Source organism: Aegilops tauschii, chromosome 3 (assembly GCF_002575655.3).
Source record: "Aegilops tauschii subsp. strangulata cultivar AL8/78 chromosome 3, Aet v6.0, whole genome shotgun sequence".
Lineage (NCBI taxonomy): Eukaryota > Viridiplantae > Streptophyta > Magnoliopsida > Poales > Poaceae > Aegilops > Aegilops tauschii.
Window position 1 is genome coordinate 116,347,004 of NC_053037.3, and position 17,552 is coordinate 116,364,555.

The window sequence follows — 17,552 nt, forward strand, 5'->3', positions numbered from 1 at the left end:
GGCCGCACTCATCGCCAAGGCTGCCAACGCCGCGGCCGCTTCTCTCTCGGCCCTCACCATAGCTCCACAAAACTACCCTGCACCCATCCTCGCCGCACCAATATCTCTTGCTGACACAATCTCCGACGTCAGCCCCTACATCCCCATAGTTCTTGATCTCGCCGCCCACAACTACTACCATTGGAGACATCTCTTCGATCTCCACCTCGGCCGCTGCAACCTGCGCTCGCATGTCGCCGCCAACTGTCTTCCCCGCCCCGACGATCCGCAATGGTTGAAAGACGATCTCGCGATCGTCCAGTGGTTCTACACCCGCATCACCACCGAGATCTTCAACATGCTCGATCACGACGGCGCCACCGCTGCTAACATCTGGCAGTCCCTCCGTCAGCTCTTCCAAAGCAACACCGACGCTCGGAAAAACGCTCTCCACACCGAGCTTCGCAATATGGTGCAAGGAGACGCCCCGGTGAACCTGTTCTGCCAGCGCGTTAAGACCATTGGTGATGAGCTCCGCGAACTCGGCGATACAGTTAGCGACTCACAGCTAATCAATATCGTTGTCGTCGGCTTCAGCGAAGACTTTTACAAGCAAGCCTCGTTCATACCGATGATACGGCCCCCTCCTACCTTCGCTGAAGTTCGTTCCTTGCTACAACTCGCGGCGGAAACACAAGCTCGCAAGGACTCTCGCCCCAAGGTCTTTCATGCTGCGGCTCGACCTCCTCTGTCGTCTACACCAGCGCCGCCTTCCATGCCGGCTCCTGCCGTCAGGCCGTCCGCATCGTCATCTGTTCAAGCGCCCCCAGGCTGGCGTCCTAGTCCGAACTACCGCGGCAAAAACCCTATCTACAGGCCGCCGTCGACTCGTTCGGTTCCGCCTACGACATCACCAGCACCGAGTCCTGCACCACCCACCAGTGCTCCATCTGCGGTTGCATGGCGGCCTCCTCATGATCCTTGGACAGGGCTTGTTCAAGCATGGCCCATGCCCTGGTCCGCTCCGTCCACTCTCGGTGCTCCGCCGGCATACTCAGGTGCCTGGCAACCCGGCCTTCGGCCGCCTACTGGTGCTCCCGGGGTTCTCAACCCCCGACAGCCGGCCAATGCCTATCACGCCGCCCCGACGTATGCTCCTTATGGTCATTACACCACCGACGGCGGCGCCTACTACACACCTCAGCCGGCCCTGCTCCCGACGCCACCCCCACCACAGCCGGCCAATGCCTACTACACCCCCCAGCCGGCCCTACTGCCTTCACCATCGTATCCGCCGGCACTGCTTCCGACGCCACCCTCACCTGCGACGCCGAGCTGGGATCAAGCTGCCTTTCTCCAGGCCATGAATAACTTTGCTGCACAAGGAAACTCAGGTACGGATTGGATCTTTGATTCAGGGGCCTCTAGTCATATGTCTGCATCTAGTAATTGGTTATCTTCTTGCACTAAATCTCCTTTCCCTTCCACTGTCCTTGGAGATGGATCATCTATTCCTATATATTGTGTTGGTCAGGCTCAACTTCCCTCTTCCACCAAACCTCTTTTACTTCGCGATGTTCTAGTTGCACCCGCCCTCATTAAAAATCTTATCTCTGTTCGCCAATTTACTTGCGACAATCTAGTTTCGGCTGAATTTGACCCTTTTGGTTTATCTGTGAAGGATTACCTAACCAAGGCCGAGATCGCTCGCTTCAATAGCTCCGGTGATCTTTATTCTCTTAATGGAGTTCCTGCCGCCACCCCTCCAACATCCATGCTGGCCTCTGTCGATCTCTGGCATCGTCGCTTGGGCCATCCCAACCCCGCCGTCTTAGCTTCTATGCTTAGTGAATTTACCATACCATGTAATAGGGACTCTCATAATTCTGTGTTTTGCGAGTCTTGTCAATTAGGCAAACATGTGCGTCTTCCCTTTAGTTCCTCTAGTTCTTGTAGCACTTATCCCTTTGAATTAATACATTGTGATTTATGGACCTCTCCCATTGCAACTGTTTCGGATTTTAAATACTACCTTGTTATCCTAGATGATTTCACCCACTTTGTCTGGACTTTTCCTCTACGCAACAAATCCGAGGTCCATTCTCTTTTCCTTAATTTTCAACGCTATGTGTCTGTTCACTTCTTCCTCCCAATTCGCTTTATCCAATGTGACAATGGTCGCGAGTTTGATAACATTAAAAATCGTACTTTCTTCTTACAACATGGCATCCTGCTTAGGTTCTCATGTCCCTACACATCCCCTCAAAATGGTAGAGCAGAACGCTCTCTTCGCACCCTCAATGATATAGTTCGCACTCTCCTCATTCAATCATCTATGCCTCCCAAGTTTTGGGCTGAAGCCCTACACATGGCCACCTTCCTTCTAAATATTCGACCTTCTAAAACTAAACCCAACACTACTCCCTATTATTCCCTCTTTCTTTCCCACCCCGACTACTCCGCGGTTCGTGTTTTCGGCTGTCTCTGTTTTCCCAATGCCTACGCCACTTCTGCAAATAAATTGTCACCACGCTCTATCCCATGTGCTTTTCTCGGCTTCTCTGACGAGCACAAAGGCTATCGCTGTCTCGACCTTCACACCGGACACGTTCATGTCTCTCGTCATGTCACGTTTGCTGAGCACATTTTTCCTTTCTCACAGCGCACTACTACACCATCCAACACCCCTAGCTCCGCAAACACCCCCTCTCCCCGTCCTTTCCAACTATATACTCCCCTACCTGCCGAACACAACTTATCACCACCACCATTAACACCCACCATAGCCAATCTCAACCATATACTCACCCCACCCGAGACGTCCCCAACACCCCCGGCCCCTGCTCCCTCCCCAACACCCCCGGCCCCTACTCCCACTCCACCACCCAGCCCTGCTCCCACTCCACCACCCAGCCCTACTCCTTCGTCCGACTCTTCCGCTGCGCCGGACTCACCAGTACCCACCTTACCCCCTCGTGCTATTCCTACAGCAGCCCCGATTAATGATCATCGCATGCGTACTAGGGCCAAATCAGGATTTCATCAACCCCAAGACCGCCTAAACCTTCATACCTCCGTATCTCTCACTTCTCTTCCAAAGAATTACAAAACTACTCTACTTGATCCCAATTGGGCCGCTGCCATGCAAGAAGAATATAATGCTTTACTTCAAAACAACACCTGGCAACTTGTTCCTCGTCCTCCCAATACAAATATTGTTTCTGGCAAATGGATTTTTCGCCAAAAGTTCCACTCCGATGGGAGCCTCTCACGATATAAAGCCAGGTGGGTTTGTCGTGGCTTTTCTCAGCAACAAGGAATTGATTACGAAAAAACCTTCTCTCCTGTTGTTAAACCTAGCACCATTCGCACCGTTCTTAGTGTTGTTGTCTCCTCTTCATGGCCCATTCACCAACTTGATGTTAAAAATGCTTTCCTCCATGGTTCCCTTCAAGAAACTGTCTACTGCCAGCAACCTCTGGGTTTTGAAAATCCATCCTTTCCAACTCATGTATGTCTTCTTCAGAAATCTCTCTACGGTCTTAAACAGGCCCCACGAGCTTGGTTTCAACGCTTCTCCTCCTTCATTCAAACAATAGGCTTCACTCCATCTCTCTCCGACACCTCTCTTTTTGTGTATCATCAAACTTCTGACACTGCCTATTTACTTCTCTATGTAGATGATATCATTCTTACCGCCTCCTCTCAAAAGTTCTTAGATCATATTGTCTCTTTTCTTAGATCTGAATTTTCTATGACTGACCTAGGACTCCTTCATCATTTCTTAGGCATTGCTGTTGTTCGAGATTCCTCCAGCCTTTTTGTTTCCCAACGCCAGTATATTCTTGATCTTCTTAATCGTGCTGGTATGCTTGACTGTCAATCATCTCGCACTCCTGTCGATACTAGTTTTAAACTTTCGGCTACCGGTGAACCCTTTTCCGATCCTACTCTCTATCGTAGCCTAACAGGTGCTCTCCAATATCTCACCATTACTCGTCCTGAAATCTCTTTTGCTGTTCAACAAGCATGTCTCTATATGCATGATCCCCGGGTTCCTCACTATAATCATATTAAACGCATTCTTCGGTATTTAAAAAGAACTCTCAATCATGGTCTCCACCTCAATAATTCTTCTCCAAACTCGCTTACCGCATACTCTGATGCAGACTGGGCTGGTTGTCCTGACACTCGAAGGTCCACTTCCGGTTTTTGTGTTTTTCTTGGTAACAATTTGATTTCTTGGTCTTCGAAAAGACAGGTTACAGTCTCACGTTCGTCGGCCGAGGCTGAGTATCGCGCTGTGGCACATGCCGTTGCAGATACAATCTGGATTCGGCAGTTACTCTCCGAGCTACACAGGCCTATTGAGCAGGCCACTATTGTCTACTGTGACAACATATCAGCAGTCTACATGACCAGCAATCCAGTTCAACACCGACGCACAAAGCATATTGAGATTGATATTCATTTTGTTCGTGAAAAGGTTGCTCTTGGTCAGGTTCGGGTGCTTCATGTTCCCTCTACGGCTCAGTTTGCTGACATTTTCACCAAGGCATTGCCTACTAAGCCGTTTCAAGATATCTGTTTCAGTCTCAACGTCGTCGAGCCTGCCGTTGATACTGCGGGGGGATGTTAGAGTAGTCATTATGATATACGACTTCTAGTCCAAGTCAGTTTTGTACCCCTACCCCAAGTCGGTTTGTACCCTCTTATATACTCGTGTATGCTGCACCAAATCATTAATAAGCAACAGTTTTATTCAGCTTTCAGTTTCGCCGCACCGTTCGGTCTCTGTTTGATTTGAAGAAATTTCCATGCTCAACTCCGACGGGTCTTCAAGAATTTTATGTTCGCTGGTTTGCAAAGTCAACGTTTTCATCTTGGTTGCTCAGTTCCTCGAATTTTCGTCTTGCCTTTGCCTCTAGACTTCCTATTACAAATTTACACGACAGAAAAGTCTTGTGTGGACCGAAAGCTAAGGTAACCGTACTCAAACCGCGCTGATCAAATCCACATTTCCCAGACCTGACCAACCACTCCCGTTCTCGGCCAATGGGCAATATTTCCGTGTAATTTGCAATTGTTCTCGTCACCCCACATGTCAGCCTCGCAATCCTATTGTACGTGACACTGACACCACTCGTTGACCCGAGCAGTTTAGCCTTGCCGAAGCTAATTAAGCTGTGAGAGAACACACATGCAGTCGAGTGCTGCTAAACCTGACATTGCCTTCTTCTCTTTCTTCCGCTCCGTCTCTTCTTTAGTAGGGGAGTCCTAGTAAGCTTGTCGATGAGTGCCATGTCAGGGAACACCATGGCTGGCGCGCCGGCCATGCCGGAAGCCGCCGGGGGTCCATACGAGCGGGAGCTGAACTACAGCTTCACTGGGCGCGTCGCGCTCACCGTCGTCTTCGTCCTCTTCGGGCTCACCGTCGTCATCGTCATCATGCGCGTCTTGCTGTACGTGCTGGTGTATCGGTCTGGCCGAGGCGGAGGCCGCGGCAGCGGCGGCCTCGCCGCTGGCATCCTCCGGTCCATCAACTCGTTCGGAAGGATCGGCAGCCGGCGGCACGGGCTGGACGCGTCCGCGCTCTCCGCGCTGCCGGTCACCGTGTACCGGAAGGAGGTCGGCTCCACCAGCGCCGCTGGGGCTGACTGCGCCGTGTGCCTGTCGGAGCTCGCGGACGGGGACACGGTGCGGCAGCTGCCGAACTGCGGGCACGTATTCCACGTGGAGTGCGTCGACGCGTGGCTGCGCACCAGGACGACGTGCCCTCTCTGCCGGGCAGAGGCGGAGCTGTCCCAGGGCCAGCGGAGCGGCAAGGCGGAGGCGGCTGCGCAGTCGTCATCGGGCACGGAGCCGCCGCAACCGACGTTGCTTGGTGCAGGAGGAACCTTGATAGTGACCGTACAAGGTGGTATCCAGAGAGACGTGCGCGGGTAAACATCGGCGGCAGGTAGTCAATCGGCATCTCCCTTTACCTAGCTATAATCTAGCCTCGAGGGGAACCGGAAACAAGTGTACAGTGTGACGTATGTATATTCTACTCCCTCCATCTCATAAGATATGAGAATTTTTAACATTATATTAGTGTAAAAACACTCTTATACTAAGACTTGAGATGTAACTAAAACTGTGATTATTCCCTCTCAAATGGTACTTTTTTTTTTTGTGAAATGTGCATAGGAATATGACTTCTGTTACTCGAATCTTTGGATTCTTTGCTCTCATCCGAAAGTGGTCTTGAACCCAAGACCTCTTAACTCTATAATGAATTCATGCTTCAGCCAACTCATATAAACGTCCAAACTGATGGAGGAAGGTGGGTAATATATTTCAACACATCTAATTATCCGTCAAAAAAAGATTATCTGCTACTCCATCTTGCAAGTTGACGAACTGTAGCTAAAAAATTATACCCCCTCTCTCCTGTGATATAAAACATCACAGTATCAAAAAAGAAAAATCTTATATTATGAGACAGGGGCAAAGATGACCATCTGGGTCATGCCAGCATGGCACGAGCTAAACGGGTTGTGCTTGGCCTGGAGGCCGGGCACGCTGGTCAGCATGAAATGGCCCATTTATATTTTATGTTTATATATATATATATACACATATATATATGTGTGTGTGTGTGTGTGTGTGTCTATATATATATATATATATATATATATATATATATATATATATATATATATATATATATATATATATATATATATATATATATATATGTATACATAAAAAGCCAAATAGGCCAAAAATGGCCTAGAAAAAACAACCCAGCAGGTTAACATCCCATGGGCCTACGTGCTTGATGTGCCGACGGGCTGGCACAATTAGCAAAGGGGTTGTGTCTGGACCTTGTGTAGCACGCATGCCGGCACAACATGGCCCATTTACCACTCGGGCCACAGTGGGTTGTGACATGCCGACCCCTTTGACCAACTCTGGACAGAGGGACTATGTAATTAAGGATTCTTTTTTCTTTGTACATGCCACTCTTACTATATAATGAATCTACAAAAGAATAAACAACGAGGCGGGTAGAGCGTACGATCACCCCAATCCTATTTGACACCTATAGCACCCGTTAAAGGGTAAATGACACGCAACACACACCCCACGCGATAACTGGGCCAACTCATAAATATTGAACTATCATTCCTGGTTTGTGTCTAGTTTCTCGTCAGTTTTTGGGCCTTTTCCTTTTATGTTATAGTTCATATTTTTTCTTTTAGTTTTTCACAATTTCTTTTTCGAAATTTGTGAACTTTTTTTTGAAAATTAATGATTTTTTTCATATTCAAAAATATTTTTGGAATTCATGAACACTTTTCAAATTACAAAGTATTTTTTGAAATCCGCAAACTGTTATCTAATTCTTGAACTTTTTCAATCAGTGAACTTTTTTTTCAAAATCAAAAACTTTTTTCAAATAGTTAAATTCATGAATGTTTTCAAATCCGTGAACTTTTCCTTCCAAATTCATGATTTTTTTATTCATGAACTTTTTTCAAATTTATAAATTTCTCTTTGTTTCACATACCTTTTTAAATTTTGTGAACTTTATTCAATTTCAAAAATATATTTTTTAAACTCATGAACTTTTTAAAATTTTGTGAACTTTTCCTTTCAAATTCATGATTATTTTGTATTCATGAAATATTTTGAAATAAGTGAACTAGATTTTTTTTTCAAATTTGTGATTCTTTTAAGAATTCTAGAACATTTTTTATTCAATTTTTTTCCAAATTCATGAATTGTTTGTGTATTTCACGATTTTTTTTCAAATTCTTGAACTTTTTTTCAATTTTTTGAAAAGTCAATGGTCAAGTGTCAACAGTTAAACGACCGAGCGAGCGAGCAAAAAATTGATCAATCGAGCGAGCGAACCTGCTTGTTGACGGAGGGATGGACTGAGCATTCGTGTTAATGGGTCGGCTTAACTCACCAAGCGAGTGAGCGCCAACGGGACAACCACCACTTAAGGCGATGTATAGGAGGTCTCGCGCGATCGCCCCGGTAGGGTTAAATGGTCCACGACCAGTACGACATCATCCAAGCTAGATTTCAAAACCAGTAGTGATAACTAGTGAATGCCGGCTGCAATGCAAGTGAACTTATTTTTGCAACTTTATCTGGTAGGAGTTGCAAATACTGCCCTCTTGTGCGCATTTTTCTTCTTATTTCCAAAAATTGGCATGCATTTTTGAAGATATTGCCAAGCCCATACAACTAATCTTGCCATCTAAAATGTTCACAAATGCCAACCCCTCCTAACGAACGTTCGCAAGATATGCAGTACTTTAAAGCTTACTTAATTCTCACATGGTCGAGAAGATCCGCTCAGTTTTCTCACGACAGGGGGTGCGATCCACTGCTGTAAGGCTGGCAAACAATCCCTCTGATAAGGTTCTTCGTTCCCCTTCTCTCGTCGGCGGCCGCCAACGTTGAGTGTTTTTCCACGCCCCGTTGTGTCTCGTCGTGGTTCCAGTCAAGCTGAATTAGAGGCGGTCTCTGTACCATTTCCTGGCATTGGTGATCCACTTGAGGGACCTCTCCACAGTCCAATCTCTCCTTCAGACTAGGTTTCAAGGTTGGTGCGGACATATTAGGCTCGTCGGCGCTTGGTGAGGATGAATCTGCTATGATGGAACTGTTGTGGTTTGGGCAGCCCCGTGATAGTTTGAGAAGTTCATGGACTCGTGAACAAATATGCCCCGACCATGTCACGCCTTGTTGAATCCTAGTTAGATTAAGCACAGGCTGAGAGTTTAGCGTCGTTTAGTTTTCATTAGGCTTATCATGTAGCAAGCTCTAGGAGGAGCGGAGGTACTGTAATTTTCTTGAACCAGTCAATAAACCTTGAGATTTTGGGTTACCTAAGATACCATATTGATGCATTACTAAAGGGGTGGACCAGAGTCGTGGAGGCTGACATGTATATATGGGTAAGCTGAGGTGAGAGAGAGAGAGAGATAAAACTTGGGATACCGTACGGTCCTCCATTGCCAATGTTTTGGATCACCATGGCTAGCGATCAAGGATTTTTAATGAAGGCCATAATTTGTGTGAGCATGACGGGGTTGGCCAGGGAAGCCAAGCTCAATTGATGTACTCAGGGATGTTCTGTATGTTTGTGGACTCAGTGATCTTGGCTATTCAGGTAGGTAGTGCACCTTTGTTAAGAAATTGGCAGGAAATGCTCTGGACTGCATACACCAGAGTTTGGCTGGATAGGGTGGCTGCTGCTCTTCTTCTTCCTCCTCCTCCTCCGCCTGATCCTCCTCCTCCTCTGGCTTTATCGAGTCTGGAGGCAGGCCGACAACGATGCGAGCAACGCACCTCACCTAGATCTCCTGCTCAATCTGGAACCGGCTCTGGCGTGAGCATAGCATACGTGGTCTTCTTTTGCTGAACCATGGCGATGCCGGAGGGTGTGGGAAGAGTGGAGGAGCGGGAGAGAGGTGGATGGGCTCGGGCTGGCGGCGCGAAGAGGGAGGAGGTGGATGTGGCTAGGGTTAGGAACACCGTCCGGCTTAAATAGCCGGATTTGGCCTCGGACGGAGAGCCGGAGCGGTGCCACACGACGTTCACACACCCCACCGGAGGAGACATTCGTAGAACTGCTGGATTTTTGGGCGATTATGTGTGGGACCCCATCATTAGTCCGATACGACAGACGCGCTCGGATGGGTTCGCCCTAGATTTGGGCTGAATATGAGGGGTGCCGGTCAGCCCGGGAATTTGAGGCCCGTTTGAAGAGCCCGTCTGGGTCAATTTTTTGTGATCGGTCACTAAACCGGCCGTCCGCCTGGGCATTTGATGCAGGTTTGGTGCGCACAGCCGTATATGCTCTAACCTGGTTACTTTCATTGGCACAGACAGTACGAAAAGTCCTAAAAGCAGCACAACAGCTAGGGTGCATGAAAAGGTGAAGTTCCACTCTACAGCGACATGGGAAAGGGACACTTTTGGAAGTGTGCGCGAAGAAATAAAAAGGTTGAAAGGGGAATTTAATATCCTAGAAGGAATTCCTGGTCGTGTTGGCCCGAGCCACTACGAGATCAAGATCAACGAATGCTTCGTTGGGATGTATTACCGGGATGAGATTTCACGACATTAAAGAGCTAGAGTTGAATGTTTGGCAGTGGGCGATAGAATAGTTATTACTTCCACATGCGAGCTTTGATGCGAAAAAGAGAACATTATCAAGGCCCTTGCTAAAATATGATGGAGAAGTTGGTTTAGAACCCGACTGTGTTGAGGCAGTGATGACTGAATTTTATATGGCTCTTTATATATCTGATGAGCGGTGTCAAATATGCATGAAGTTCTTGACACGATCCTGTGTAAAGTTTCTCTTACGATGAATGATCTACTCACTGCACCGTACTCGGGGGAGGATGTTAAGAAGACTTTATTTCACATGGTCCGGACGATAGCATCGGGTCCGGATGGCTTTTCTGCTCATTGTTTCCACAAGCACTGGGATATACTGCTATGTCCCAAAATAAGTGACTCAACTTTATACTAAAGTTAGTATAGAGTTGAGTCATTTATTGTGGGACAGAGGGAGTATGTGGTAAGGAAGTAACCAAGGCGTTCTTGCTTATTGTGAATGGGGAGGAAAGTGCTGAGAACATTAATGAGACATATCTTGTCTTGATCCCAATGGTAAAGAACCCAGCACCGCTTTCACAATTCCACCAATTAGTTATTAGAGAAGTCAACCTTTGTTCTGGTCTAATAACTAGTAACATTATCATGGCATATGAATGTCTACATTTTATGAGGCGCAACATGGCACTGAAACATCTAATTGTGCTTTGAAATTGGACATGATGAAAGCGTATGCTAGAGTTGAATAAGACTATTTGAAGGCTATTATGCTTGAAAAGGGTTTTCAGAATCATCGGATTTATATAGTCATGACCATAGTAAAATTAGTCTCTTACTCAGTTTTGTTTAATGGAAGAAAACTTGAAGAATTCAAACCATCCAGAGGTATCCGTCAGTGAGAACTAGTTTTACCCCACCTTTTGTTGTTGGTAGCAGAGGGCCTTAGGTGCCTCCTAAAATCCAGAAACGAGATCTTAGCTTGGTGGAGTTCAAGTTTATTCCATGTCTTGTTTTAAACTGCCATGGGGTCTTTGCGAGCATATCCAAAAACTTATAAAGCCAATTCTGGTGTGGTGGGTTGGTGGGGGGGGGGCAAGAATGGGCAGTGAAAACCTGCTAGGTTTCGTGAAAATCGATGATCCAACCAGAGTTTATGTGAGGTTTGGGACTGAGAGGCCTTGAACTCTTTAATCTTGTGTTCCTAGAAATGGGGAAATATGAGGTGCTCCCGAGACTTATATGTTACCGTGATACGTGCTCCTGGGAGCCGTTGGATCTGAGATCCAGTGGATTTCGGGAGCTCTTGAATGTTTTGCAAAAAATCCCTTAAAGACTCTCAAAATTACATGCAGACAAAAGCTCATTAGATTCAGTCGAATCTGAGATCCAATGGCCTAAAAGCTCATATCACGATATCAAGTAAGCCTCGGGAGCACCTGAAACTTTCCCTCTAGCAAGACAATCATGGCGTACACAACACCCATAGTCTCTCTGTGCTAGGATGTTAAAGGCCATATACTTTCTGGACACTTATATTAATGCCGAATTGGAATCTCATCCATCTCAGATTTGGAGGGCACTAAATGAAGCCAGAGATGTGCTTAGCCGGTGGATAATAAGAAGGACCGACGATGGGTAAAATACACATATCTGGTCACAAAACTGGATCCCTGAGATGAGAATATGAGACCGATAGTCTGTCTTACTAATGATCGTCTCGAGATTGACACAATCATATAATGTGGGTACTACATAGGGCACGATCATGGTACATCAACCCCATTCAACTAGTGTCATTTCTTCCCCTAGCGGTCGTCAATTTCTTTTATATGATGTCCTTTCTCCTATTTTCTTGTTTTCTATCCTTTTCTTTTTAGCATAGAAACACAACATTTTGAAAAGAATCGAACAAAATAAAAAAGAGAAAAAATGAACAATGAAGAAAAGAAACAAAATTGCGTTCTGCTTAGTGATATCATTTTTTTGCCCCTATAGCACCCGACATTTTTATGATGATAAAGCAGATCATGTTGCCAAAGTGTGTCCAGCGTCCTTGGGTTCTCGCTTATTGGATTGACGACTTTTCAAGGTTTAGTCTAATTCTCCTTAGACTTGTTGTTATGAAGTTTCTAGATTCCACTGAAGAAACGTTAATATGCAACATATGAACCTAGAGACAATGACTTGAAAGGTTCTTACGGCGAGCCACATCAGATATCTTAACATAATGTGCTTAATTAATTGATAAAACAAAAATACTTTTGCTTAGAAACTGCAACTCAAACATCATGTTTTTATGCTATTAGCATAAGTCATCTTGTGGCCACACATTTGCACACAACGCGAGCCTAAATGTGTTGCGATGACGATATGCTTGTCATGCTTATGACTTATTATTGGTTGTGCAATAGTACTATCTTAAAAGTGCCACATAGAATAATTATTGATTTAAAAAATAAAAAATGAGATTTTCTTTACCTTCTCTTAATCAAGAAGATGGTCCCTTAGCAAGAACATACAATGAATGATTTCTTAGTTATATATTTTATAGCTAATTTTAATCATCTGGTAATTTTAGCAGCATACATACATTACTTACCAGATACAGTGTGGTACTAGCACTAAGGCATAATCCACTGCATATAATGTTTTTTATTCTATACATGATATATAATGCATGAAAAGAAGACCGTTGTATTGGTCATTATGTGTACACATGTCCTTGGCTGTTTTTTCCCGTACCATGTTAGGGGCTTATGGCATTTATAAAGCGGATCCTCAAACCGCCGACAACGTCTGGACCGCGCTGTCTGGACGTGTTCTGCCATCCAAATCGGCCCAGTATCATTCCACCGAGCGATCTTGATGCACTTTTTCCTGCAAATTGGAAGCAAAGTGGGGGGGGTCTTTGCGGGAGTCCGGACAGTAAGCATGTAGGACTCTGATACCCCCGGCCAACCCAAATCCCCCCTCCCGGTCCCATTTTCTTCCAATGCCCTCTTCTCCCCCTTGCTTTGCATCCGCACCTTCCTCCTCTGGCGTCGTCGTTGTACCTCTCTGGCCACCACACATGCATTGTCGGACCTCCGCAACCAGCACCAACGCGCCCACTTGCCTTTTACAACGGTGTCGTCCACCCATGACCCGTCTGTACCCAGGTACACTCCTCCTCCCCTATCGACGAAGTCCATGGCAGACCACACCCTACAAGTGTTCCGTCAAATGCCATTGAGCTAATTTACGAACGTCATATCGTTCTTTGAGAGTAAGAAGGATGACGGGGGTACTCAACCATGGAGGATGAGTTATTATGTGATGCGTGGTTGGCATATCCGTGGATTTCATAGACAACAGCAGAAGGGAGCTCTTCTGGCAACGCGTGCATGATTCGTTTCACGCACAAAAGCACATTGTACCCTACGACATGCACATCATCTAGCAACGCAATGTAAAGTCGTTATCATATTAGTGGTACGCCATCTAGACCACCGTCACCAAGTTTTGTGACGCGATTAATCGGCTGGAGGCAAGGTGGCCTTTGGACGCTGCAGCGGAGGAGATCGTAAGTTTTGCTTCTTTTTGCTCAACTTGTCAATTGAATCATTCATTCATTCAATGTTACTCCACACATTGTGTAGCCTGTACGCGTTGCTGTGATATACTAAAGGATAGAGGGACAACCATTTATGTACATACACTATTGGATGAAGCTCAAGATGAAGTATGTGTGGGACGAAATGATCCGTTCATGAAAAACTTGTTGAATGTCTGGTTATTCTCGTTGAACTGGAACTATTGCTGTACTAGATTTATTTGCATGCAATGAATGGATGATTTGTGCTATTTTATGGCTGAATTTTGATGAATTCTGTCGTGTTTGCATGGATTATGACTTGTTTGTTGAACTGTGATTTGAATATGTGGTTAGCGTTGCATTTACGGATCCCGCATCTGTTCTATCAGTGGATGAAATGCAGGAGCAAATTTGCAGGTTGAAGATGCCTTTGCATGTCAGCTTAGCGCGTGCTTGGTTGCCCGCATTAGGGGCAACCAGGCCGAGTTGGGCCATGAAATGTGTGTTTCATTTCATATGGGTGGGCTGGCTCGCATGGGCATGAAGCTTAAAGCAGCCCAGAGCCTGACTCGCTGGAAACCCTCGAATCGGCAATTTCTAGTGAGCCAGGCTTAGTGCAGCGCAAGCTCGCATGCGCGGGAGCAACTGATATGTCTCCAATGTATCTATAATTTATGAAGTATTCTTGCCATGTTTACAACAATTTTATATGGTTTTGGTATGATTTGCTTGGAACTAACCCGGACTGACGCTGTTTTCAGCAGCACTACCGTGGTGTTGTTTTTTGTGCAGAAATAAAAGTTCTCCAAAAGCAATGAAACTTTTTGACGATTTCTTTTGGAACAAAAGAGGCACTAGAAGCTTCGTGGGAGGACCAAAAGGTGAAGGAGGTGAGCACAAGACACATGGGTGTGCCAGGAGGCCCAGGCGCGCCCAGGTGGGTTGTGCCCACCTCGAGGCCCATCTGCGTGTGAGTCCAACGCTGAAAAATCCTATAAATAGAGAAACCATCAGAAATAACCCTAGATAAGAAGTTCCACCGCCGCAAGCCTCTGTAGCCACTAAAACCAATCTAGACCCCATTCCGGCACCCTACCGGAGGGGAAAATCATCACCGGTGGCCATCTTCATCATCCCGGCGTTCACCATGATGAGGAGGGAGTAGTCCACCCTCGGGGCTGAGGGTTTGTACCAGTAGTTGTGTTTAATCTCTCTCTCTCTCTCTCTCTCTCTCTCTCTCTCGTTCTTGAGTTGGCACGATCTTGATGTATCACGAGCTTTATTAATATAGTTGGATCATATGGTGTTTTCCCCTCTCTATCTTGTTGTGATGAATTGAGTTTTCCCTTTGAGATTTTGTTTTATCGGATTGAATACTTTTATGGATTTGAGAGCACTTGATGTATGTCTTGCTATGAATACCCGTGGTGACAATGGGGTATCATATTGATTCACTTGATATGTGTTTTGGCACTCAACTCGCGGATTCCCGAGGTGACATTGGGGTAATCTATGCATAGGCGTTGATGCACGTTCTCGTCTTTATTTCTCCGGTATAAATCTTGGGGCACTCTTTGTGGTTCTTTGTGTTGGATTGAGTATTATGAATATGAAATTGTTTGATGCATATCGTATAATCAACTCATGGATACTCGTGGTGACATAGGAGTATCTAGGTGACATTAGAGTTGGTTGATGTGTATCATATGGTGTTATTTTAGTACGAACTCTTGGTTAGATCGATCGGAAAGAATAGCTTGGTGTTACTTTAGTATGAACTCTAGGATAGATTGATCAGAAAGAATAGCTTTGAGGTGGTTTCGTACCCTACAAACAATTTCTTCTTATGTTCTCCGCTAGATAAGAACTTTGGGGTGATTCTTCATCGCACGTTGAGGAATGGTTATATGATCCAATTATATTTGCATTGTTGAGAGATTGCACTAGCGAAAGTACGGACCCTAGGCCTCATTTTCAAGCATTGCAATATCGTTTGTGCTCCATTTTATCAGTTGCTACCTTGCTGTCTTTTATTGTTCATATTACAAAAATCAATATCTACTATCATTACATCTTCATCCTACGCCTCCCACGGATTGATAAACCTTAGGTCATCCACTTGAGGGAAAATTGCTACTGTCCTACAAAACTCTGCGCTCGGAGGCCCAACACAGGACTACAAGAACAAGTTGTGTAGTAGACATCAAGCTCTTTTCTGGCGCCGTTGCCGAGGAGGTGAGTGCATGAAGGTATATCTTTAGATCTTGCTATTGAATCTTTTAGTTTCTTGTTTTATCACTAGTTTGGTTTATAAAAGAAAACTACAAAAATATGGAATTGAGGTTGCATCATATTATTCATCTTTATCATGTCTTTCTTGAAAATGATGGAACGGAAAATTGTGATCAATTGATAGAAGAAGAATTCAATAAAGTATTTGGCATAAATGATGAGAACGATTGCAATGTTGTTAGTATGAATTCTTTGAATATCCATGATGTTAACGATATGCAAAGCCATAAGCTTGGGATGCTATGTTTGATGAAGATGATATTTTTAGTCCCCCAAGTTTTGATGAGAATATTTACTATGATGAAAGCATGCCTCCTATTTATGATGATTATATTGATGAAAGTGAATTTGGAGAGGTCATGACTTTATTTAATGATGATTCCACTATCTTGGAAGAGGTTTCAATTGATTTTGATAACAAAGTTGATATCTATGATGATTATTGTGATGATATGTATGATATAAATATCAATGATATCCATGAAACTTGACATAATGATTTTAATGCTCAAATTTATTATGTGGATCAAGTATCTCATGATAGCTATTTTGTTGAATTTTCTCCCACTACTATTAATGAGAATAAAATTGCTTATGTGGAGAGTAGTAAAATTTCTATGCTTACGGATCATGAAAAGAATGCTTTATGTGATAGTTATATTGTTGAATTCATTCATGATGCTACTGAAAATTATTATGAGGGAGGAATATATGCTTCTACATATCTCAATATTATCAAGTTTCCTCTCTATGTGTTGAAAATCTTGAAGTTATGTTTGCTTTGCCTTCCTATGCTAGTTGATTCTTGTTCCCATAAATTGTTTGCTCTATGCATAGGAAGTGGGTTAGACTTAAATGTGATTTCCATGTGATTCATTATGCTCTCTTACGTTTCAGTTCTTATCTTTTATGCGAGCATCATTGAAATCATCATGCCTAGCTAAAAGACATTAAAGAAAAGCGCTTGTTAGGAGATAACCCAACACTTTTACCTACTGTTTTTGTGTGTTCACATGATTAAGCTAATGTAGTAATCATGTTTTATAGCTTTTGTTTCAATAAAGTGCCAAGTAAAGCCTTTGGATAGTGTGGATGATAGTTGACTTGATTCTGTGCAAAAATAGAAACTTTTGCGCCCAGTAACATAATTGAACTGCTCTGCTAGAACGTGATAAATTATTGATTTTTTTACATATGATTGATATACAAATTACCTATGTTTTCCTATTTTTTCAGAATTTTTGGAGTAGCAGAAGTATGGTCGTTGTCCAAATCATTATAGACTGTTCTGTTTTTGACAGATTCTGTTTTCAATGCATAGTTTGCTTGTTTTCTAGTTTCTATGGCTTATATTGCTCAATATAAATTGTGGAAATGATAAGGTATAGTAGGAATTGTGTGAGAACAATTATGAATCTTGTCTTTGACAGTGCCAAAGTGAATGATTTGTCTTTATCATACTAACCTATCTCATGAAGTTTTGTTAAGTTTTGTGTGATTGAAGTTTTCAAGTTTTGGGTGAGATATCGATAGGAGGAGAATAAGGAGTGACAAGACCCTAAGTTTGGGGATTCCC

At 44.4% G+C, this 17,552-nt stretch overlaps 1 protein-coding gene across 1 annotated transcript; it reads left to right on the forward strand.

Moving 5' to 3' along the window:
* Positions 1 to 5,002: 5,002 nt before the first annotated feature.
* On the forward strand, positions 5,003 to 6,171 carry LOC109774295 (RING-H2 finger protein ATL64). The gene has a single exon (XM_020333023.4). The coding sequence runs from the start codon at positions 5,272 to 5,274 to the stop codon at positions 5,923 to 5,925; it is 654 nt and encodes a 217-aa protein (XP_020188612.1). The 5' UTR covers positions 5,003 to 5,271; the 3' UTR covers positions 5,926 to 6,171.
* The last annotated feature ends 11,381 nt before the right edge of the window (positions 6,172 to 17,552 follow it).